The 25,285-nt window shown below is 47.0% G+C and overlaps 1 protein-coding gene across 3 annotated transcripts; it reads left to right on the top strand.

Annotated features, from left to right (window-relative positions):
* Positions 1–6,364: 6,364 nt before the first annotated feature.
* LOC110577134 (gastrin releasing peptide) lies at positions 6,365–18,471 on the top strand. 3 transcript variants are annotated; one of them, XM_021686387.1, is made up of 3 exons: positions 6,365–6,503; positions 11,809–12,030; positions 18,434–18,471. In XM_021686387.1, exons 1-3 carry the CDS (start codon positions 6,365–6,367, stop codon positions 18,469–18,471), a joined length of 399 nt encoding a protein of 132 aa, XP_021542062.1. The 3 variants fall into 3 exon arrangements, with proteins under 3 accessions (XP_021542062.1, XP_021542061.1, XP_021542063.1); XM_021686386.1 differs by having other exon boundaries at positions 18,413–18,471; XM_021686388.1 differs by having other exon boundaries at positions 11,809–12,008; positions 18,410–18,466.
* Positions 18,472–25,285: the final 6,814 nt, after the last annotated feature.

Raw genomic sequence — 25,285 nt, 5'->3', positions numbered from 1 at the left:
AAAGAGCCAGAGTTGCTCAGAACCAGAACTTTCCCACGCTGCACCATCACCCACTCTCCTCTGGCCCTCCTACAGCTCAGGGCTCACCTCTCTGCAGTCTGAGGGGTGGGGACAACGTCTGAAGCCTCCTAGCCTTCCAGCCAGGGTTGACCCAAAACAGGCAGCAGCTCATACAGTGGCTTTCATTCCTTAGGAGGCCAAGTGAGACAAGCATCTATCTGTGGAAAGTTCTAGAAAATAGTGCCTCTTGCCCACCACATCCCTTGACCCATGCTCAGCTCCCTCTGGGGAGGATCCAAGCAAGGGATTCCTTTGTGGACACTCAGCACCACCTCTCTCACTTTCTTAAGCTTAGAGGGGACATAGTCACACTGGAGGATGTCCAGATCAGTCAGGATTGGGAGAGGAGGAGCAATCATTACATTTGAGGAAGTGTTGATGGCACAGGGAAAATCTAAGGTAGAGAAGAATTAGTGTCTTAGGCATGATATAGGGTTTGTAAGCACTTGAGGGACTGGACAGGGCAGAATAGGACCGCATGATGGGGGACGCTAGAAATGCTCACTATAAGGAAGAGTTTTCCGATGTCAGCATTCTCTAACGAGGAGAACAGATGAGTTCTCCCGCACTGGGGTGTTCAAGTGGGAGCACAAGCAGCACCAGGTGGGAAAGTAGTTAAGGAGGATGAGCAGTTAAGATGGACCAGAGGGGGCGCCTGGGTGGCTCAGGCGTTAAGCGTCTGCCTTCGGCTCGGGTCATGATCCCAGGGTCCTGGGATCGAGCCCCGCATCGAGCCCCGCATCGGGCTCCCTGCTCAGCGGGAGGCCTGCTTCTCCCTCTCCCACTCCCCCTGCTTGTGTTCCTGCTCTCGCTATCTCTCTCTCTGTCAAATAAATAAATAAAAATCTTAAAAAAAAAAAAAAAGATGGACCAGAGGTTCTCAGCTGGGGTGATTATCCCCTACCAAGGGGATATTTGCAATGTCTGCAGACATTTTGGTTGTCACACTAAGGGGTGTTACTAACATCTAACAGGAAGAGGCCAGGGCTCCTGCTAAATATATCTTACAATGCCCCGGGCAGCCCCCACAACAAAGAGTTACCTGGCCCCAAATCTGAACAGTGCTGAGGCTGAGAAGCCCTGGAGTAAATAAACTGTAAGTCTGGAATCTCTCCAGTCACTCAGAAGACCATGGAAGTAATCAGTGAAATGCCAGGAATATTCGGATTTTGCGGGGGATCCCACAGTAAGATGTTCAAGTAGACAGATCTCGGAAATACATTTTCAGTTTCAGACATCGTGGGCTCTATTTTGGGACTCTGGCCATCCCTGCTGTAGCCAAAACTATGAGCCTCTCCGGAAAGCAAATTGGTACATTCCCACCACGTCTGCCCACTTCCACGAGCGAGTAGGAAGGCGATGTGCAAACACCTGGAGGCACGGTGGAATGCGGAGTGGGCAACAGCTGCAAACAGGCAAGCAGAGAGGTCTGCAGTGAGATTTCACCCAAAAGCCTCTAAAAATTATCCCCAATAGCCATTCTAAAATTATTTTTAGGATACTTTTTATGCCTTCTGGGAGATGAAATTTATCAAACCCCAGAAAAGTCCAGGAGCTACAAAGAAGTCCAGTTTTACCAGACTTACCACACTTTGAGCTTGGGAATCAGATGGATCTGAGGTCGACTCTTGGCTCTGCCCATTACCGTCTGGGTGTTGGACAAGTCATTTAATTCTTTTGGGCCTCAGTGTCCACATTTATGAAATGGGATAAATAATATCCATGTCCTCGGACAGCTGGGAAGATCACACGAGTGAATGTACAGACGACCAGGCACAATGCCTAGTACATAGTAGCTGCTCCCTAAGTTAGCTCCTCAGGGGAGCTAAATAGCCTGGGGCATTGGGCTGGCACGGAGCCAGGGAATTAGGCTATCTTGAAGCTCACAATGTAAGATAAAAAGTAGCTTGCCCTGGGGCGCCCAGGTGGCTCAGTCGGTTGGGTGTCTGCCTTCGGCTCAGGTCATGATCCTGGAGTCCTAGGATCCAGCCCCACATTGGGCTCCCTGCTCAGCGGGGAGTCCGCTTCTCCCCCCCACCCCCCTCACCGCAGCCTGGGTGCACTCTCTCTCTCTCTCTCTCAAATAAATAAATAGAATCTTTAAAAAAAATTAGCTTGCCCTAATTATATTTCTCCATCATTAATTAGAATAAATAAGCCACTGCCAGTCGATAAATACAACATGACCTTATTTAATCCTCTTGACACCAACTCAATTTATAGATGAAGAGATGAGGATGCGGATGCTACGTGGCTGGCCTAGGGTCACACAGTTGTTCCTGCGTGGCAGAGGCCACGTTAGAGCCCACACACAGCCCGCACACAACTGCCCTGTTCCCAGCCGTTTTCCTTCTCAGTCTTCTTCTTTTGCTCTGTCCTAGGCCTAGAAATCTCGGGGCACCTCATTGCAGCGGGACCCGCCCTCAAAGCCTTCACAGACACCGATGTGTAAATGACCACTTACAGTCAGCATAGCCCCTCAACCTTAAGCAGAGACTCCCTGCCTGGATAATGATGGGCAAAGATAGAGATGGGCTCTGTTTCCATATTTCAAGAAGTCGCCTTAAAAATATACATTTACACTTGAGGAAGCTGAAAAGAGATTAACTAAAAGTCAATGTTCCACTGATTTAAGCTGGAATTACATTGATCCTCTGTGGTAATACTACTTATTTCAACATGATTAGAAATTCTGATGGACAGTTCCTTAGGTCTTTGATGAGTGAAAATGGGAGATCTAAGCAATATGGTCTGTGTTGCAATAAAAAGCCCATCAAAACCTGAGTTCTATGGGAGAAATTAATTTTTTAAATGCCCGTAGCAATGAAATGTCTGGGAGTCACTGAGCTAAAAGGAAAAGCACAAATCATGGAATCTCAGGCACAAGACAATGTGTACCTGAGGATCTGGGGAGAAAGGTTGTGGTGTATGAGACACCAGGTGCCCATCTGCTCATGCCTTCTTTTCAGGGAACACTGCCGTGGAGTGGACACTGCTCCTAACCCGTGTGTTCCTAACCCTGTGTGTTCCTAACCCCTGACAACGGTTGACTGGACATAGTAAGATGTTCTCGATGAAGGAAGCAGTTCATTGATTTACATTTCGGTACAAGCTCCTTCTCTCCTTGTAGAACAGCCCTCTGAGGAGAGGCACACTAGGGAATGGTAGAGGCACAAGATGGAATGAACCTGGGTTCCTGAATATCCATGTGGAACATAGCTACTTTCCAACTGGGAACATCCGCCCTGGACTGTAACGAGAAAGAGAAAAAGACCTGTCTTTTGAATGTGGCATTGCAGTGTGAGATTTCTTTCTCATAGCAGTTTAGCTTTCCCCTAATGAAGTCAGTGGGGTTAATCATCTCTACCTGGCAGGGCTGTGGTGAAGATTTTAAAAGGCATAGAAGAGGGACGCCTGGGTGGCTCACTTGGTTAAGTGTCTGCCTTCAGCTCAGGTCGTGATCATGGGGTCCTGGGATGGAGCCCAGCATCATCGGGATCCCTGCCCAGCGGGGAGTCTGCTTTTCCCTCTGCCTGCCAGTCCCCCTGCTTGTGCTCTCTCTCGCTCTCTCTCTGTCTGACAAGTAAATTTTAAAAATCTTTAAGAATAAATAAAAAGTAAAAGACATAGAAGAGGTTACCCAGCTAGGATCTGTTCGGGCTCATTCGTATTGAATGGCTGAATCAAACATGCTATGGTTTCTTTCTCTAGCTGGTAACAAGCCATTGTCTTTTCTGGTTAGGGGGTTGGACTCAGGCTCCTATATCTGCAGGACGATGCATCTGTTCCCATCTAGGGAGTCTCTTCTTTGTGCCTAGGACTGGGCCAGGCACTGTGAATGCAGCCTTGAGCAAGACTGACTCGCCTTTAAGGGGTGCCAAAGAAAGTCACATGTCCAAGCCCAAGACTGGGTGCAGACAGCCTGTGTGCCGGGATGCTTAGAGGAAGACCAGGAGTGGATGGAGGGACCCAGGTATTTCCTGGCCTGCAAGAGACCCCAGAAACAGTGGTTTGCCTGAATTAGCAAAGAGTTGCATTTTCTGCACAATTGTTCCTACACTTCGATGTACTTACAGTGGTTTTTCCATGGTCTCATAGGGGCAAAGCACCATTTAAAGATCCTAAAATAGGGGCACCAGGGTGGCTCAGTCGTTAAGAGTCTGCCTTCAGCTCAGGTCATGATCCCAGGGTCCTGGGATCGAGCCCCGCATCGGGCTCCCTGCTCGGCGAGAAGCCTGCTTCTCCCTCTCCCACTCCCCCTGCTTGTGTTCCCTCTCTTGCTATGTCTCTCTCTGTCAAATAAATAAATAAAATCTTAAAAAAAAAAATAAAGATCCTAAAATAATCTTTTTTTTTTTTTTTAAAGATTTAGTTATTTATTTGAGAGAGCGAGAATGAGAGAGAGTACATGAGAGGGGGGAGGGTCAGAGGGAGAAGCAGGCTCCTCGCTGAGCAGGGAGCCCGATGCGGGACTCGATCCCGGGACTCCAGGATCATGACCTGAGCCCAAGGCAGTTGCTTAACCAACTGAGCCACCCAGGAGCCCGATCCTAAAATAATCTTGATTAAACAAAGGGAAGGAACGTTTTCGACAACTTAATCTGGAAAGATAAAGTTTGAATGCTCCTCCAAAGACCCAAGGCTGTAGAAGACATTTAGACCTGACCATTTCTCAGGTTACGTGTTCATGTATCAGATACATATTAAACACTACTGTGATCCAGGTTCTCTGCAGGAACACGGGGGGACAAGACCAACAGAAGTTCATAGCCAAGTGGAAGGTAGTAAATCTATGGATGATCACCTGACAGTGAAACATCCGCTTACTGATGGGATGGATGCAGACAGAAGCTGGGAACCCAGGACAGATGGAGTCCAGGCCAAGTGTGGACTTTTCCTCCTGATTGTCATTTGGGTCATGCCTTCAGGACAGTAGTACTGTATTTCTGTGACTAATAACGTGATCTTGAAATGAGCTTTTTTGTGTGTACCTTATAGCCAAATACATGCATGGAAATACTCTTCCAAGCCCAAGGACAGTCAGTCATGCAATGTGCCCATGTAATAATCTCAGAATGGCACAAATATAGTGAATCACCAGATATGTGCACAAAAATGTACGACTTCAGCTTCTACAGTATCAACACCAGAGCTGACAAGGAACACCAGGGATCCACCAGGGACCCACCAGCAAGACAAGTCACCAGCCCTGGCGAGGAATCACCCTGCAGGAGCACACAAATGTGCCCCCAGTGCTGCCAGCCTACACGTGGGCAACAGCATCCTCCAGCTTCTGTTTATTGTTGCTTTGCTATGGTGTTCATCCCCTTTGTATCCATGGCATCAGGAACCTCGGGAGTTGGGCGCTTGACCGTTCTTCACATCTGAGAACAGAAGGAGCAGAGGGAAGTTAAGCTACTCTAGACAGGTGTGTGAGTAACAGTTTAGGGACAGTTTGAGCTTTCTGGTAGATGCAGCCTAGAGAAATTGGCATCAAAGCAGCTTCTTCATGGAAGCAATATGCTTATGAAAGGGGCCAGGTGTATAATAAAGTTATTGTTAGCTCTGTTCACATAACATATCCTTCCCGCTGCGATCTACATCTCATCATACAAGTGGGCAAGGGCATCTCTGAGATGCCCTTTCAGAGGTGGGATGTGAGTATTACTGGTGGTGGTGGTGAGAAGGGGGCTCTGCAAGAGGGAGGCGAGGGTCTGGGGTTCTGTGCACTGGGACCTCGAGGGGGGAGTGTGATCCACGGAGGGGGTTCCTGGTTCCAACCCCCTCCAGCAAAGCCCCGCCTGAAAGCGTCCTGCCTCTGTGCCCCCCCCCCCCGCTGGCCCACCCCTGGGATCCGGCCGCGGGGTCTCGGCTCCCCCTTGCAGGATCCGAAGGCAGCTCACCCTGCAGAACCCCGGGGTGAAATCGTGTTGGAGCGGAGGCGTCGAGGATGGGCAGAATTAATCCAACGTGGGCGGCCCGGGCGAACAGGATTACGCGGGCAGATCGAGAGGGGCAGTGTGCGCAGCCTGTCCCTCCCTCGGCCGGAAGATGGATGATTTTCGGGGACTGCTGTCCCAACGCCCCGGCTCGCTGCAGGGAGACGTCAGAGCGCTCGGGGCCGCGGGAGAAGAGCCCCCCGCCCTCTCCCCCCCCCCGCCCGGGCTGCCGTATAAAGTCGGGGCCCCGTGGAGGCGGCGGCGGCGGCGGCGCTCTCCGAGTCCCGGTCCTCGCGCCACCGCTCGGTGGGGAGAGCGCACCCCGCCGGCCTCACCGCGCGCTCCAAGGGCTTCCCGCCGGGACCATGCGCGGCCGCGAGCTCCCTCTCGTCCTGCTGGCGCTGGTCCTCTGCCAGGCGCCCCGGGGGCCGGCCGCCCCGGTGCCCGCGGGCGCAGGGACCGTGCTGGACAAGATGTACCCCCGCGGCAACCACTGGGCGGTGGGTGAGTGTCCCGCGCGCTCCAGTCCTCGGCGGGACCCCAGCCGTCTGCCGCGACCTTTCCGCTCCGCTCGCCCCGGGCTCCACGCCGCAGCCCTCCCCACCCCCTTGCCCGTCCTGGGAAGCCGTCGGTCCCCGAGCAGCCTCAGGCTGTGCCCGTGGTCCTTTCCCGCTCCCCTCCCTCTTCCCCCGGCCCCCCCAGCCGGCTCTCCCGACAAGCCAACCTGCCCTCTCACCTACCCCACACCTCCTTTTATCTGCCTGACGGTAGCCTTGTCTCGCACGGTTCTGTCCTTGAACGACGTGGGGAGCCGGGTCCCCGAGCGCGTCCCGGAGCCCCGGGATTCCGACCGCCGGGAGCCGGACGCGGGCTTCGCCCCGAGCGCCGCGCAAAGCCACAGGTGTGGGAGCCGGTCCTGGGGTCCCGGGCTGCTCAGCGAGCGCGCCCGGAATGCCGCCCCTTGTCTGGGGCTCCCCTGGGCTCCCTCGGTCCTTCCGCCACTGCGGCGATTTCCTCTCCCCCGCCTTCCCTCTCCCCTGCCCTCCCTCCTTCCCTCTCGCAGGCTCCGGGCGCCCGCTCCCCACGCAGATCCCGGCCTCTCCGTCCCCGAGCCGCCGCTGTCCTCCGGCTCTCTAGATCTGCGGCCTCCCCTAGCTCCTTCCCCCTTCCCTCTGTCCACACGTCCTGGCCTCCATGCCCGGGCTGGGAGGCGCGCCGGCCGGGCCCCGGAACCCCCGCGGCGGTGGGGGAGGGCGCCCTCCGGGGGGCGGGCAGCCGGGCGAGACCCCAAGCTTTCCCGCAACTGGCCGGAGGGTAGCGGCCCCGCCACCTCGCGCCCACCCAGCGTCACTCCGGGGCTCTCCCCAGCGCCCAGCATAGCCTCTGGCCAATGCAAAGCTTCCAGCTTCCTCCGAAGCTTCCCCAGGTAGCTGCTACCACGGCCCCAACTCTTCCCCGGAAGCTGGTCGATCCCAGAGAAATTTAAGGGGTGGTGGTGCGGGTGGTGTGCGTTCCACTATTTCCTTAGCCATCTACTCATAGTCGGGGAGGGTGTGTTGGAAAAAGATGCTAATCCAAACACCAGCCCAGTCACAGAGGGTGTGAGGATAGGGACGCCTTTATGGGAAGAGGTGAGGCTGACCGGTCACGTCCTCAGCTCCTCTGTGTTGCATATCCTCTGTCAGAGAAATCCAGAACTCGGGGTTGCCACCAGGGTAGTCTTCATTGTGGCTAAAAGAACCCTTTGCCGAGTCCCTGAGGTCCCAGGGATGAAGGTATTTGTGATTTCTGAGGGGACACCGGGAACAAATAGAGGAGAGGTTGGGATGGGTGAAGATGAAAAACCCCACCCTCAAAGAGAGAAGGGTATTTAGAAGGTATTCCAAAGCCGAACCTAGAATTCATGCTTTAAAAGGATTTCTGGGAATTTAGACCTAGTGGCCATTGTCCAGTCCGGCCACCAGCCAGTGGGCTGGAAAAGTAGAATGAAAGTCCCAGATTTCCAACTTCCTTTCGCTCATTCATATTTTTGGACTAAAAGGCTTATTATGAGGCAATCCTTACAGGCCAAAAGCAGGACGAGAGAGTCATCTGGGCCCCTAGAATCCTGTTGTTTCTGATGCAAGCCCACGCTGGTTGCTATAGTTCCCCAGTGCACCTGTCCCCCGGGTGCTTAGGGGGTCTGGCATCAAAACACCCTGCATGGTGGCACTCGCGCATTCCTAATCCAAGAGCACACTAACCAGTGGCACCCCCCAATTTTCTTATTTTCCTATGTGTTCTTGGAAGCACTCTTTTCCCTTTTCCTCTCCTGGCCAGCTTCGCAGAGTTGATGGAGAACAAGAGACAGAGGGAGGTGAAGTAGAAAATCACAGTTGGGTCTAAAATAACATGTGATCTAGAAAAAGTTTGCTTTGGAGAGATGTGCTCTCTGGGAATCTGAGCGCTCATAAGCAGGAACGATGTTGTTAGATTTTAAATTTAGCTTTCCACTCTCCTAAGGAAATGCCTGTCCTCCTCAATCACTGAAGACGTGCAGTTTAGTTTTAATTATATCAAACTAAAGCTACATATTGCTGTCCATGAGGAAGCTGTCAGCACAAATTTGCAGGTTTGTTAAGGGAATTGCTTCTTGCAGCTGAGAGAAGCATGGTGTGGCAATGGAAAGCAAGTTAACAGATGGAAAACTTAAATTCTTATCTGGCTTGATGTTTCTGGAAATGTTTTGTTTGTGCAAAATATAGGTATGAGAATACAGGCCAGCACTACTAGTGCTAACTGTCCCCTCTGTTCCCATGAAATGCTCCCGGTCGTGGCTCTCACACTGAGGTCACGAATGTCCTGGAAGGTTGAAATCTGAAACACCACTGTTCAGCGGCAGAATGGCTCTCTGTGGGAGTGTTGCCCCAGAGACTGTGAAATGTAGTTTAATGATCACTCCAGAAAAACTAGCTCTCAGAAGTGCTCAACGCTCTGTGTCTTAATGGAGATTTCCCTAAGTTGGAGTGATCTTCAAATTTTGAGTTAAGAAAATTCATTTATGGGGTGCCTGGGTGGCTCAGTTGGTTAAGCGACTGCCTTCGGCTCAGGTCATGATCCTGGAGTCCCTGGATCGAGTCCCGCATCGGGCTCCCTGCTCGGCAGGGAGCCTGCGTCTCCCTCTGACCCTCCCCCCTCTCATGTGCTCTCTCTCTCTCTCATTCTCTCTGTCTCAAATAAATAAATAAAATCTTTTAAAAAAAAGAAAGAAAATTCATTTATGTTTCAAGCCTGCTGTGGTAGTGGTATTTTTACGTGATTAAAAGGGACAAAAGCTTTTATTTACTTATTTATTTTACTTCGGGGCAAGGTTTTATTTTTTTCAAGGGCCTGTCTTTTGTCTAGGCTGAGATCTCTATTACTATGATACGGACACATAACAAATGATGGGAGAAGTGGAAGTGGGCAGAGCATCCGTGTTGCCATGGAGACGATTATTTGGTTGGTAGTAGCCAGCTCCAAAGTGAAATAGGACCCAGGCAGTGGGTTCCCTGGGATGTTAGAGATGGTGCACTTCCTTCCCTTAATGACCAGTCTCTGGATCTGGGGGTGGGAGTCTGAACACCACCCACCCACCAAATATGCAGATCTGTATGCTGTCACGAGGAACTATATTAAATCAATCACAGAATGGTGGATTACTTTATCTCCCCGTTTTACAGAAGTCCACCAAATTATTCAGGTATGACAAAAATGGAGTTCTTATTTGTAAAAACATCTCCATTGTCCCTCTGCTTCGTTGGCCATAGCACCTTCCTCATTTCTAGCATCCTAACTAGACGAGAGCAGTGAGAGGGGATAAGAGTGACCAAGGTCATTCCTGGAGCATCAGGTTCTAATCCTGCTTTCCCATTATCATGATTCAATTTCCTCCACACAAATAAAGCCAAATGCTTCATTGCTTCCTGGGAAGTTGTGCCCCATAATCACTGTTATGACTAATAGCCAGGTGATTTCTTGGATATCTGGGTACCAACCTGACCAAGCAGATAATGGAGGAGCCAATCCTTCAAGTGGGACCGTGTCCTCAGTCAGGTCTTGAAATTGTGTGAGGTGTCATGTCATAAATGACAGTGCTCACACTGCAGTGCAGTAAGACCTCATTTTAAGGCACCCCAATACTCACAGAATTAACTTTTCTGAGTCACATAATGAGTCATGATACACTGATACATGATCCCTATTCCTTTTGATAACATTAGGAAGCTGTTTGTAGACCTTACCCTTATTTCCAGACCCCAGAGTGATTTCTACCTGCCTTATATTTTTAGGACGTTCAAAGACACTTCCAAGCAGTATAATATAGTAGAGTCTGGTCTGTGAGCTGATTTTAATCCTAGAATCTTTGCTTATACGTGGGTTACCTTTGGCAAGTCGCACTTGCATTGAACTTATTGTGGAATAGATCAAATGAAATGTCCTGTAAAGACACGCCAACAATAAAGTCAGGGAGAGGGTTTCTCTGTTGGTGGACGGAGCTCTTGCCATTTTAAGTGGCTGAGGTCTGTTGAAACTTATTCCCACGAAGTTTGCCTTCAATACATCTAATGCCAGACAACACTGGAGCCACAGAGTTTTCCTTGTGAGCTTTAAATCAAAAGCATTATAGCTTTGGGGCACCTGGGTAGCTCAGTCGGTTAAGCGTCTGCCTTCCGTTCAGGTCATGGTCCCAGGGTCCTGGGTTCGAGCCCCGCATCAGGCTCCTTGCTCCGCAGGGAAGCCTGCTTCTCCTGCCCACCGCCCCCCCTGCTTATGCACGCTCTCTCTCTCTGTGTCAAATAAATAAATTAATTAAAAAAAAAACAACCATAGTTTTACTAGTATTAGGATTTTAAAAGAACTATAAAATCCAATTGCAGAGAGATGGGAAAAAAAGCACTGAAGAAAGTAAGTAAGATAATGTGGGTATTCTTAGCAAGGGGCTAAGGTGTTAAGAATGCAGACCTTGAACTCCCTACCCACTCCTGACACCGTGGCTATTCCCACTTGCATACATGAATTTCTGCATTTTTAGTGGCCTGGCCTCCCACACGGCAACTTTTCTTCATTTATATGGCAAGTGTACATCCCTGGAGCCATGGGTAGTCTTTCACTGACCCTTTCAGATATCTAGGAGAAAACTCTGCGTTTCTGTGGCTGAGAAGCATTGCTCAGAATTTGTTTCACCTTGTTTTTCATTACATACTCAACAAATGAATTTCTAGGTGATAGTTCCTAGATTCAGTCTCAGCTAAAATTCTAAGAAAGTTTAAATGAAAAATTCCATTGGTACATTTGTGTTAGAGCCCAGAGGAAACCAACGTCTTTTTTAATCACACGAAGAAAAGCATCAAGACTCTTCTTTTCGACAGCAATTTAGAAGCAACTGAGGAAGATGTTTAACCTCCATCGTTCAGCTGGGAGTAGAATTGGTGGCAGCATTGTAGATATGGAAGGTTCCTTAGGTTTCATCTAGTCCAACCGGTTCAATGTAGAGTTGAGAAAATTGAGGACTGGGGATGCTCAACACTTGGCAGAGGTCACCTAGCTGGTTAGCAGAGGTCCTGGGACCAAACCTAGGGCTCCTGAGCTGTGGTTGTAGGTCGTGTCCAGCTGGTTGCACATTCTGAACAGGGAGTCATTTATGAACTAACGTCTGATACTAAAATGCTGTTTATTCTGCACTTCGGAGGAAGCAGGGCAAACCTAATTGGTGTCCTTTGCAATTTCTTGTTTTTTCCTTCCCCTGGGTTCAGTTGATGGTAGTCTGTTTTTGGTTTTGTTTTCACAGGGCACTTAATGGGGAAAAAGAGCACAGGAGAGTCCCCATATGTTTATGAGGGAAGGAGCCTGCTGCAGCAGCTGCAAGAATACATGCGGTGGGAAGAAGCTGCAAGGAATTTGCTAAGCCTCCTAGAAGCAAAGGGGACCAGAAGCCATCAGTCATCTCCCCCATCTGCTTGGGATTACCAGGATGACAGCAACTTTAAAATCCTAGGTTCAAAACCTAAAGGTATAATGTACCAGGTGGGAGAGGGCGAGTGGGGTGGGGTGGGGGGTGGGGTGTTTGGGGAGAGTTGGAAAGAGGTTAGGTTTGAGCAGAGAAGAATAAAATTGTTTACGGTGCAAGCCTTCAGAACCACTTAATTAAGCTGACACCAATACATGCTGAGAAATGAGTAGACACTTCCTGTGCAATTTCCTTTCAACATAATAGATGATTTTTCCTCTTAACAAATCGAAGGGGTATTGGTTCCAAACTCCAGTTTAGGAGTATAATCAGTGGTCATGCTGATTAGCGATTGTGCATTGATGGGATTTTTTTTAATCCAACAGGCCCTCCCAGAATATTTTGAAAGGGAGGCCAGAGATTATTTGAGTCAATCCCTATGTTTATTTGTTTTAATTTTTATTTAAATTTTAGTTAGTTAACACACAGTGCCATATTGCTTTCAGGAGTAGAACTCAGTAATTCATCACTTACATACAACACCAGCGCTCACAACAAATGCCCTCCTTAATCCCCATCCCCCATCTAGCCCCTCCCCCACCCACCTCCCTCCAGCAACCCTCAGTTTGTTCTCTATCATTAAGAGTCTCTTATGGTTTGTTTCTCTCCTTTTTCCTCCCTTCCCATGTGTTCATCTGTTTTGTTTCTTAAATTCCACATATGAGTGAAATCATATGGTATTTGTCTTTCTCTGACTAATTTATTTCACTTAGCATCATACACTCTAGCTCCATCCACGTTGTTGCAAATGGCAAGATTTCATTCTTTTTGATGGCTGAGTAATATTCCATTGTGTGTATATATATCTATATACACCACATCTTCTTCAGCCATTCATCTGTTGATGGACGTTTGGGCTCTTTCCATAGTTGGCCATTGTTGATAATGTTGCTATAAACATCGTGGTGCATGTGTCCCTTCAAATCTATATTTTTGTATCCTTTGAGTAAATACCTAGTACTGCAATTGCTGGATTGCAGGGTAGCTCTATTTTTAATTTTTTGAGGAACCTCCATATAGTTTTCTGGAGTGGTTATACCAGTTTGCATTCCCACCAAAAATGCAAGAGGGTTCCCCTTTTCTCCATATCCTTACCAATACCTGTTGTTTCTTGTGTTGTTAATTTTAGCCATTCTGACAGGTGTGAAGTGATATCTCATCGTGGTTTTGATTTGTGTTTCCCTGATGATGAGTGATGTTGAACATCTTTTCATGTGTCTGTCAGCCATCTGGATGTCTTCTTTGGAAAAGTATCTATTCATGCCTTCTGCCCATTTCTTAACTGGATTATTTGTTTTTGGGTGTTGAATTTGATAAATTCTTTATAGATTTTGAATACTAGCCCTTTATCAGATATGCCATTTGCAAATATCGTCTCCCATTTGTAGCCTGCCTTTTAGTTGTCTTGATTGTTTCCTTCACTGTGCAGAAGCTTTTTATGTGGATGAAGCCCCAATAGTTCATTTATGCTTTTGTTTCCCTTGCCTCCGGCAACATACTCTACATTTGTTTTTGATGAGTACTAGTGGAAGGGATTATTCACATATGCTTTTAGAAGAGAGCACTCTGGGGACACCTGGATGACTCAGTTGGTTAAGTGTCTGCTTTCGGTTCGGGTCATGATCCCAGCGTCCTGGGATCAGGCTCCCTGCTCAGCTGGGAGCCCGCTTCTCCCTCTCCCTCTGCTGCTCCCCCTGCTTGTGCTCTCTCTCTCTGTCAAATAAATAAATAAAATCTTAAAAAAAAAGAGAGAGAGATAACACTCTGGTTTGCTACTTTTTATGCAAAGAGCACTTCTTTATATTTGTTCTGAGATTACCTAGTTTGGGTCTCACACTAGTATTTTGAAATTTGGTGAACATATCTAATCAACTGATCTGCCCTGTCTATGGTCTTGTAGAAGAGAGGGAGAAAGAATTATTCCAAACTGGCACTGCTTAGATACAAAGACAGTAAATGGGATGAAAGAGAGAATAAAATTTGTAGGAGGAAAGCAAGGCAACTGAAAATGAAGTGATTCTCATTAACCTTTAAGAAGTTTCCATGAAATTTGTATAAAAAGCAAAAATAATAATCACAACTCTAGTAATACTAAGGATAGCTACTTCTATTGAGTGATTACCATAATCCAAGTCCTGGGCAAAGCAGTTTGCCTCCACTCTGTTCATGCTCACAGCAGTCTTTTTTTTTTTTTTTTAAGATTTTATTTATTTATTTGTGAGAGAGAGAATGAGAGACAGAGAGCACGAGAGGGAGGAGGGTCAGAGGGAGAAGCAGACTCCCCGCTGAGCAGGGAGCCCGATGTGGGACTCGATCCCGGGACTCCAGGATCATGACCTGAGCCGAAGGCAGTCGCTTAACTGACTGAGCCACCCAGGCACCCCTGCTCACAGCAGTCTTAGGAGGAAGATTCAAGAACATTTTACTCCTCTCTCTCACATAGCTTTTCACTAGTGAGAGCAAGGGCAGGAGCCCACGCGGGCTCCGTGGACATGTGAAGTGTCTGCTGGGCAATGGTGGGTCCTCATGGATCTTAAATATGAAGGATGCAGGATCCAGTAGTGGCCTTACTTCTCACTGTTTCTGACAATAATATTGTGTTTCACTCGCAGAGCTTGGGGAACTGCTGCCTTCACTCCTTCATGGTGATTAACTCTTTGATGGCCTGTTTGCAGAGGTTCAGGGCTGGCTTTCCCAAGCCTCAGCCGGCTTCTCCGGAGGGAGGCTCTATGTTTCACTGCGCTTTGGTCTACTGTGGATTCTCGATGCTAAACACAAATGGAAAGTTCATTTGTTGCATTAAGCACCTAGGGAGAACATCTCTAGTAGCCTTTATTCAGAAAGAAAATCTGGATTAAACCCACCAATACAGAAATAAGTAGCAACTTCGTACAAAGCCCCGAGTGATTCTCTTGCCCACCCCTGTATTATTGGGGTCAGCTCCCTTCTTTGTGGGTGGGTTACAGGGCTCTGAGGGCTCCGGGAATTTGGGATGGACTTCTCAGCCCCTGGCTGAGGTCTTTTCTTTGTCAGGTGACTTGATGGACTTCCTGGGGGTAGATGTCCGAGAGCAGCGCCTTCTCCTTTGTCTGAGGAGTAACGATGATCACCGGCACAAAACCCCCAAAAGCAATTTTACAAACACTGAAACGGACTTACACTCCCAGCTCATTTCCTTTTTGAGTGAAACCCCAATATCCACTTTGAGTTGCTTTATTCTCTCAACCCTTGCTCTGTATAACTTTGGAATGTTTTTGTTTTTTGCTTTTTTAAATTCAGCTCCTGCGGCGCCTGGGTGGCTCAGTTGGTTAAGCGGCTGACTCTTGATTTTGGCTCAGGTCATGATCTCAGGGTCCTGGGATCGAGCTCCCCATCGGGCTCTGTGCTCAGTGGGGATTATGCTTGAGATTCCCTCTCCCTCTGTCTCTCTCTCTCTCAAATAAATAAATAAATTTTTTTTAGTTTTAGTTTTTATTTATTTATTTGAGAGAGAGTGAGGGAGAGAGCAGGACCCTGGGATCATGACTCGAGCTGAAGGCAGATGCTTAACCGACTGAGCCACCCAGGCGCCCCTAAATCTTTTTTTAAACATAAAAATTCAGCTCCTTCCTTAAAAATCAAAGTTTTCCTGTCATATTTAGAAGAATACTCTGTAAGCTGCGAAGCCAATTATGAAATAGCTCCAAAAAGACCTCTGAGTGGTCATAGTCTGGGGTGGACTGAGTGGGCAGTCACAGAGAGTGTTTCAAGGGGACAGTATTTATCAGTATTCATGTGACGCAGGAGAAACCAAGTCATCCTTTTATAATCAGGCCTCGATTTCCTACCATTTTTTTTATGTTTTGTTTTTCTTCTTTTTATAAGTTTAGGAGGCCCATCCCATTTCATTCCACCTTTTTTTTTTTAGATTTTATTTATTTGAGAGAGTTTGCACAAGGGGGGGAGCAAGACTGGGAAGGAGCCTCCCCGCTGAGCACAGAGCCTGTTGTGGGGCTCAATCCCACGACCCCGAGATCATGACCGGAGCCAAAACCAAGAGAGTTGGACGCCCAGCTGACTGAGTCACCCAGGCACCCTGCATTTCATTCCACCTTAAGTTGAATAATGAACTATTGCACACATTGGTACTGTTCTTTTGGATATATTTCTCAGCGATATGAAAAAATTCAACAGTTAGTGTAGTTGTTGCATAGACCAAAAGAGTTTATCACTCTTCTTGCTTTGGAAATTCCGTCTTAGTGAAAGAATGTTGATATGCAAATTGAAAACATCTTATAGTTTTCTTATTCACAAAGAGGGAGTACCAAGAGAATGGTTCTATTAGAAATCCATATATTGCTCAGCGTTAGAAAGAAGTTTAATAACTTAGCCGAGCATTGCCAGAAATAGCAGCAGGAATTTTCAAAGGCTGAAGGATTTCTTAAAATTAAAAACTATCCACATATGCTCTCCTCTCCCATTTTAGTAATAAAACATGAAGCCCTGTTGCCAAATCTTCCAGAGCTGTAGTCAGAAACTCTGAGCATCTTCCTATGTTTTGGTGGCAAAGATATTTATTTAATTCAGAAAAGATTTGTGTAAATGTGCACTGAGTCTAGACTACTATATTGTAGCAAACGAGCTCTGGAACATTATTAGCAATTATGGCCAATCATTTTCAAGGTTAACCTTCATCTTTTAACTGTACCCTTATCACAAAAAATTAATGGAACTTTTACCCCATGGTTTCTATCACATGAAACAGTGTTCAAGTCAGCCCCATGGCCTAATCTGTAATTCTAGATGTGGCTGAGGATTGTCTTGAGTTTCAATGAAGGTTGAAGTTGGCCTTCAGGTTCCTTTTGTAATTTGGACCTAGACCATGGTTCTTCACAGCCTTTGTTTTTTTCTTATTTGGTGGATAGGAAGAAAGGGGCCCAGGGAGTGCACTGGAGAGGATGTTATGGAAAGGAAGTAAATGTACGAGTTTGCCCTCACTTTTAAGGGATGGCTCCCATTGTCCCATCAAGTCAGCACAGAGAATAGAAAGGTTTTCTTTCTTAATATGTGAAACGCTCCAAGGGAAGTTCCAAGTATAGGAAAAGCAGCAACATGTACTCGAGAATAACTAAAAATTCCCCGATTACCTTGACAGTTGCTATGAAGGAGCAGAGTGAAGTCACCCCCACCTCAAATATAGCCCCGCCCTAATAATGGACCCCTCCCTCCTGCCTCTGGGTCCTTGATCTTCCTAGATTACCAACTCCTCTTGTCCTTGTAGCTTTACCTCCATTTCCTTGAACCAAACAGCTCAGATTCAATATTTTGAGCCAATGTGGGGGCTTCATGGATCCTCACCCACCTCCTCTGTCGGCCCCTTTTATAACCAGTGGCTCATATTGCAAGATGGATGGAGGCATCTTCAGGCAGGCTGGTGACCCTTAATAGTGCAGCCCTGGGCACATGGAGAAAAGCAAAACTAATTGGTCTGTGTGGGAATTGAACCCCAGGCCTTGGCCTCATTTGCACCTGGTCAAAATAGTTGAGCCACAGAGCAGGTAATAACTGGCCTGAGACTATCAGTAATTCCTTTATTAGAAACAAATGGCGGGTCTGGCCGATGGGGAACCTGAACGGCCAGAGAATCCTGGAAGGCATAATAAGCTCAGTCTGGTTGAAGGGCATTTTCTCATCTCAGCATATAAAGGGTGCTGTACGGGAACAAAGACGTATTTTAACATTACAACTACTCATTCTTTCTTCAGTCTGAATTTGACCAGAAGCCACAACGAGCAAACCACAATAAATTTAGAATTGGCAGAAATCCAAATGAGCTCCTGTTCCCAAGTTGCACAGTTCCACCCCCTTGCAGTCGTGGCTTCGTAATGTGCAATCATGTGATTCATAAACTGGCTTTGATTTGTGCAATGAGGCATTGCCAAAGTAAGCAAAGTAAGAATTAAGATTCCATATTCGCTAATAGTCCTCCTACCCCGCTGACACTTCAGTAACAAATTCCTGGCGATCATACCTTTAATTTCCAACTTCGGTCAAAATAGACCTGAATAGTCATCTCAGGATACAAGGTAGGCTAATAGAACAGAAAGAGCCAAACATATACTGGCTCCGGAAGGAGGAAGTCAGTTTCTATCTCTCTCCTGGGGGGACAGCTGTGGTTCTCGGGCATGGACATGCTCAGAATCTCCTGGAGGATTTCTGAAAGCCCAGATCGCTGGGCTCCACCCCCAGAGTTTCCAATTCGCTAGGTCTGGGGTAGATCTAGGAATTTGCTTTTCTAACAAGCTCCCAAGTGATGCTGATGGTTTGTGGGGAATGTATTTGCCTCTAGCAGTAGACCTCAGGTTCGCTAACTATGTTTGCTTCCGTCTTTTTAATATTTTTTAAGTTGGTGGACTCTCTGCTCCAGGTTCTCAACGAGAGGGAAGGAACCCCCAGCTGAACTAACCAGGACAACAGGCCTCTCTCAACGAAGCAAAGCAAAACCCTTAAGAGACTATGTTCTACCGGCATCAATTCTACTGGATCATCAACAAGATTTCCTTTGTGCAAAACACTTAACTATTCTTGTATCTTTCAACCTTAACTAAATTCACGATTTTCAAGCAGCATCTTCTGTTTTGAATTTGTTTGCTGTGAATAACTGTCCATAACGAGTCTTCCAATTAATGCTCTACATCTATAAGCTATTTGTCAATTACATTCTAGTCCCCACCCTGTTACCATTCACAATAAAAAACTTAAGCACATTGCCCGAAGGGCAGGTAGTTCTCTTATTTCAATTCCAAGTGAAAGGATGTGGCAGAGATTAACGAACAGCTTGATAATGAGCTTGTGTGCTCACTGGTGAAGGCAGACTGGATTTTTAACTCTCCCTCCTGAAGGCCACTTACTGAATCCTTGTAGTGACTTACAGCCTTTCTAGAGGCTTCAACTAGAAGCTCATATTCCCTTATCCTTACGATTGCATGGGCCAGGCTGAAGGTAGAGGCTTACTCTTCACTTAATAATTCCCATTTCTTTAGCCCTTACCATAGATATTTTGCTAATGTTATGAATAACAGTTTTATAAGCTGAGAATGAGCCTTCTCACTTAATAGATGAGGAAACAGCATTAGAGAGGTCAAGTGACTTGGCCAAGGTCATATAGTAGATGGAACTGGGATTCAGACATCCAACGTCACGAGATGTTCTGTAGCATTTAACGTTGTCCACATTACCTCGTTTTTAACCTCCCTTTCAGTATATTTAAGCCTAGCAAGTAGCGCTCTTTCTTCAAAATCTCATTGCCAATCTGGGAGGAAAGTGGCCCCCACAGGCAGATTTAGTCAGCTCCACAACAAAAGGAGAAACTGAATTCGAGAGATTCCCTTCCATTTCCAGAGAACGTGGCCTGGTGGTTGGTATCACTCACCGGTTCCAAATTTATCATGACATTCACACATGAACAGATTTTAAAGCTTCTTGCCATATGTTTAGATTTCCTTCATTTGGGGAAATCACATTTGAAACAGTAAAGAGATTATCTTGCTCTTGTTTTGATTGTCAAAGAACCACAAAGATGTGATGTTTTCTTTCTAATTTCTTTTAAAACCGTGTTGACTCACAACGTACACAGAGCCAGCCCTGGGGAGAGACACGAAATGTGTTGTCAATGTCCTACCACCGTCCTCTTCCCCGGGGCCCTCCTGGTATCTTTCCAAAGAACTCGATCCTGAGCTGTGTCAGCTGAAGTCAGCCAGGCAGCTAAGGATCAAGGGGTAAGCCCTATCACCAGGATTCACCCTCGGAAGGGACACTCGTGAAGATGAAAACAGTCTTCCCGACCCAGGGGAAACTTTCTCGAATGGTGTCACTTCAGGCAGGGAGGGAAAGGCAATACTCTCAGAACCACCCCGCTTAGACTGTCACTTCTTTGCTTATTGCTTATGTCATAAGAGTAGATGTGATCCTGTGTTTTCGCTGCAATTATTTTTCCTCTGTGTGTTCTGAGAGACAAGAACAGCTCCCTCAAATCTCCTGACCTTGGCAGGGCTCCTCTGTACCAAGGACAAGTCAGCATTAGAATCCATTTATTGAAGAGATACACTGTTCCCTACGAGAAGAGCTTTCTCGAACCCTCCTTTGCAAGTGCAGGCTTATCGCATATCAAAGTGTGTGCCGCTTGGGTAGGGCAATTTTTAGCTGCAAAGAACAGCATCCTCCTTGGCTGGTTTTAGTAGGAAAGGAAATTTTATGAGGAGATGGTAGGCAGGGAAGACCAGAGAAATGGGCTCGAGACACACTAGCAAGTTAAGTGCTCAAAGCCACGCCCCTGATGGGGTTGATGAGGTGGTTAGCGCTCGCCCTGCTATCCCTAAAGCATTCCGAAGAACTGCCAGAATGAACTTGGCACTCTCTTCTCCTGCCTCTGCCAACACGTGTGCTTGAAGTGGTATGTCCCTCCTCCCACAAACTTCTTCAGCCTTGGCTTACTTCCAAATCAGAGTTTTGAACGTCTGTGTCTGATTGGTGGAACCTAGATCACATGTCTGGATCTAGCCTCAAGGGAAACTGGGAAACGTAGTTTTAAGGATTCTATTCTTGGGCCTATGGGACTTAAGCTGTGGGACCTTATTTAAAAAAAAAAAGGAGCTGGTGTTCAAATAATATGGTCAGAGACAGATAACATGTCCCCTTCTCTTTAAAAAAAAAAAAAAAAGAATTTCCTCTTTGATCTCTTACCCATTCCTCTTCTAGAGGATACTTAACATCCAGCCTGGGATTCTGGGAAAGCAGGAGCCTGGTGGCTGTTTTCCACAGCACGCAGGCCAGACGTGTGCATAGAGCAAGAAGAGGTGACAGTATTCAGAAATCCTTGCAGCAAAGCAGGATAACCAGTAGGAAGAATCCAGAAGGGAAGAAAGCAATAATCTTCAAATTTGTTCTTTTAAAAAGTCTTTTTTTTTTTTTTTTTAAGTGCTACAGGGTGAATTGCTCAGGGTAATTTGGCAATCTGTGCTTATGATCAGAGGTTCAGTAACACACGAAGCAGGCATTTCAAGCAGAGCAGTACAATTTCTCTAGCCCCACAATGCCCACCTTTCGGTTCCTACTGGGGACATTTGATCATCACAAAGCATTTTAATCCAGCTCAGATGCGAAGGGAGTAATCCAAGTCAATTGTGGGATTTACATTATTCATTTCCTCAGCCACAGGCTGCTTCAATCAGACGCTGTGAAATAGCTCTTCCAGGGAAACCCTCAATGATGAACTATTACCATTTCCGAAGCAGCAAGGCCGTAGTCATCACGTGCACTGAAAGGCCTCCTTGCTTCACCTCTTGGGGCTCTGTGTTTTCCGATTAATCACTTCCTTAATTAGACCCAGATAAAACACAGAAAAATCTCTCTGTTTCCCCTCCGGTTTTCCTTCCATTCTCCCTGGCCCACAGAAGTCATAGAACATATCACCTGACTGACCACAGAGGTGGCTTTAACCACGGTGGCATTGAGAGTCTCCAAGGAGAGAATGAGAATGGTCTTGGTCCTTCCACTTGGCTGCTGTAATCATGCCCTGCTCGTGCCCCACTTCTTCACCAGAGAAGATTCTGGTGGCTCTCCCCCAGCTCTGTCTCCAGAGAGCCCCCCTGGGGGTGGCCTCTCCTCTCTGGAGAAGGCTGGACTCTCCTTCCTTGGAGGAACAAATGCCACTCTTCCACACTTTGGCCGAGGCCGTGATGTGAGCGCACAAAACACAGACTCCCTGCTCTTTGAAATCTTCCGCCTTTGTCTTTTGGTCGGAACGGGCTGCCACCTGCCCCCCCCCCACCCCCTAATAGCCACATTTCTTTTACTATTAATAAGGAAAAGAAGAGGATGGATGTTGGGTAGCCATGTCGGCCATTACAAGATTGAATCCCGGGAAGGGATCACACTGGAAATAGTGGGTCTTGACACTGACACGACTGGAAGACTCCTAGACAACAGGTCACCGGGTTTAATATGAAGGTGCCCTGCCCTGCGTCTCTCCTGAACATTAAGTGCCGGAAAACCATTGTTTCCAGACCGTATGCTTTCTCTGTGGCCCCACCCCTCCTTCATCTCTGAAAACAAGGGACTGCAATAAACACCATGTTTTGTTGATTGGATGTCGTCTTTATTGCTAAAAGTAAACACAAGATGTGATACTTTCCAAATACCCATTGGCAGGTTGTCACACCTGTCTTTAAATATGGATGCGTGGGTTTCTGTGGACATGCGGGAGGTGTATTTGCTCTCTTCCGCCCACAGTCCTTCAGGAACAGAGGGACTTGATAAACCAGCTGGAAGAAAGGAACCTACAGCCTTGCTTTTGTCTGTTTGGTTTTTTGGTTTTTGGTTTTTTTTCAGCTTTACAAAGGTATAATTGACAAATAAAAATTGTGTATATTTAAGGTGTACACCATGATGTTTTGATATACACATGCCTTGTGAAATGCTTACCACAATCAAGCTAGTTAATAAATCCATCACTTTGCATGTTACCTTTTCTTTTTTTTCATGCAAAGAGTTAAGATTTCCTCTTAGCAAATTTCAAGTATACAGTACAGTATTGTTAACTATAGTCGCCATGCTTAGATGCCCAGAATTTGTTCATCCTGCATAACTGAAACTTGGACCAATATTTCCCGTCCCTCCCCGACCCCGACAACCACCATTCTACTCTGCTTCTTTAGAGTTCTTTTTCTTCTTTTTTAAAAGACTTTATTTATTTGATAGAGAGAGAGAGAGAGAGAGAACACAAGCAGGGTGAGCAGCAGAGAGAGAGGGAGAAGCAGGCTCCCCGCTGAGCAGGGAGCCTGATGTGGGGCTTGATCCCAGCACCCTGGGATCATGACCTGAGCAGAAGGCAGATGCTTAACTGACTGAGCCTCCCAGGCGCCCCTAGAGTTCAACTTTTTTAGATTCTACTCATAAGTGACACCATGCAGTTTTTGTCTTTTCTGTGTCTGGCTTATTTCACTTAGCACACAGACCTCCAGTTTCATCCATGTCATCACCAAGGACAGGGTTTCCTTCTTTCTAAGTCTGAGTCATATTGGGGCACCCGGGTGGCTCAGTCAGTTAAGCATCTGCCTTCGGCTCAGGTCATGGTCCCAGGGTCCTGGGATCGAGCCCCGCGTCGGGCTCCCTGCTCAGTGGGGAACCTGCTTCTCCCTCTCCCACTTCCCCTACTTGTGTTCCTGCTCTCGCGCTCTCTCTGTCAAATAAATAAATAAAATCTTAAAAAAAAAAAAAGAAAGAAAGATACAGATTCCGTTTTGTTTGGGGAGCCAGAAGCGGGATTGCTGCGACACTCAGGAGTTCTACCTGTGGACCTGCTTTCCTTTGCCCTGTGAGCCGACTCATTAAGCTCATTAATGGATGATGAGTGAATGATTCCATCTGACTCTAGATGGAAAAGAAATTTACTGTAGATCTTCAGGAATGAACATTGTACCGGTTACGATATTTTGGCTGTTAGTAACAGAAAACCCTTAATTCAAATTTGCATAAAAGATAAAAAAAATTATTTTCTCGTAGGGAAGTGGGATTCAAGGTTGTTTAGTACAGTTTAATTTAGTGACTCAAATATATTCCAAGAACGTGGGTTTTTCCATCTTGCCTTTCTGCCACTAGCAGTTCAGATTTGTCCTTCAGGTGCCTTCCCTCATGGTCACAGGATGGTTGCTGGTGTTCCGGGTGTCATATCCAGATATGACGACATTCAAAGGAAGAAGCGAGGCCATCTCTTTTTAGGCTTCACCTTATGAACAGAGATAAATCCTTCCCCAGAGGTCTCTAATCCCTCACCTCAGTGACCAGCTGGGTCACGTGCTTGCCCTAACTCTGCCGCTAGTGAAGGGAATCTGACCACTGAGTAGGAATTACCCATGAGTCATGTGGTGGGAGTGGCAGGAACCTAAACAAAATCAAGACTCTCTCTCAGTGAGGAAGGAGGATGGAAGTGATTTGGGATGGACTTCCAACAGCATCTGCAACAAGCATGAGCTTCATTTCTCGTGACCTCACCCAACCCTGGTTTGATCAGTATACCAATTTCAAAACTTAGCCACAGCCAGTAAGTACAAACTTGCTGGGTTTTAGTCCTTTCTCAGATGCTCATGTAAAGTCCTTCCAGTAGTTTTAAGACCACGAGTCCTAAAGAGCTAGCAATAGTCCGTCTCTCTTGCTCAGAGCTCAGATGTTGTGATCATAGTTGACAGGCTGCTCCTGGCTTTTGTCTGGGCCTCCCTCCACCTTAACTGCTTACTTTGCCTGGCAGGACAAATGGCCATCACTGTAACAACATAATTGCTCCTTTGACTCTACCACTGAAATAAACAGAAATGAAAAAGGAAATCGGGAGCTTCAAATTGTGGTCCCTCCGCTGGGCAATTTCCCGTGGTGCCTCAGCTAGCAGCAGACTGAATGGGCAGGCTGGGGGTTGATCTTGAATTAAAAAAAAAACCAAAAAACCCAGACCAGATTGTAGAGAGGGCCCCTTTCTTCCCACTTAACTCCTGGGGTTGCATGGAGAAAAGGAAAATGAATAATGTAAAAAACAATTTATCTCAGTAGTAGTCAGGAACAGGCAGCCTGCTGGTCGGAGGCTACAACAGACATGCTGTTTGCCTGGACAGTGTCTTAAAAATTAGAATGTGTCACACATGCTTAAAAATCAAGGGATTTTGGGGCACTTGGGTGGCTCAGTCTTTAAGCGTCTGCCTTTGGCTCAGGTCATGATTCCAGGGTCCTGGGATCGAGCCCCGCATCCGGTTCCCTGCTCAGCGGGAGGCCTGCTTCTCCCTCTCCCACTCCCCCTGCTTGTGTTCCCTCTCCCGCTGTCTCTCTCTCTGTCAAATAAAAAAAAAAAAAAAAAAAAAAATCAAGGGATTTCACATATCAATCCAGGTTATGAGCTCTTGCAAAATGCTGCTCTCTCTGAAGACAGTCAGTGCCTGGTGCTGCCCCCGTAGATGGGGCTCACCTTGTCCACTTTGCCACAGTCCCCATCACACCCTGGTGCCCACCCATTCCTGCTTATTTGTTTACATTACCTGCCTGCACACTCGAGGCATGAAGTTTATGCTCCTGGTTTAACTGTTAGGTATGTCGGGGGTAAGGGGACTACTCCGTGCTTGTTCAACAATATTGTTTAAATTCCTGCCCGTGCTTCTGATTTCCTAGTTGAGCGGGCAACGTTTTGGAAGGGTGTTTACCGAATAATATTTGCTCTTCCGACTGATTCTGAAGATTC

This window comes from Neomonachus schauinslandi, chromosome 14 (assembly GCF_002201575.2).
Source record: "Neomonachus schauinslandi chromosome 14, ASM220157v2, whole genome shotgun sequence".
In the NCBI taxonomy this organism is placed as follows: Eukaryota; Metazoa; Chordata; class Mammalia; order Carnivora; family Phocidae; genus Neomonachus; species Neomonachus schauinslandi.
Note: the sequence above shows the minus strand (reverse complement) of the source record. Positions and strands in the feature narration are given on the sequence as shown.

What these genes read in the sequence shown, in the direction of transcription:
- LOC110577134 (XM_021686386.1), top strand. Translation starts at nt 6,365, where the DNA reads ATGCGCGGCCGCGAGCTCCCTCTCGTCCTGCTGGCGCTGGTCCTCTGC. An exon ending in CGGCAACCACTGGGCGGTGG is followed by an intron (nt 6,504 to 11,808) that starts GTGAGTGTCCCG and finishes TTGTTTTCACAG; the next exon opens with GGCACTTAATGGGGAAAAAG. An exon ending in CCTAGGTTCAAAACCTAAAG is followed by an intron (nt 12,031 to 18,412) that starts GTATAATGTACC and finishes ATATTTTTTAAG; the next exon opens with TTGGTGGACTCTCTGCTCCA.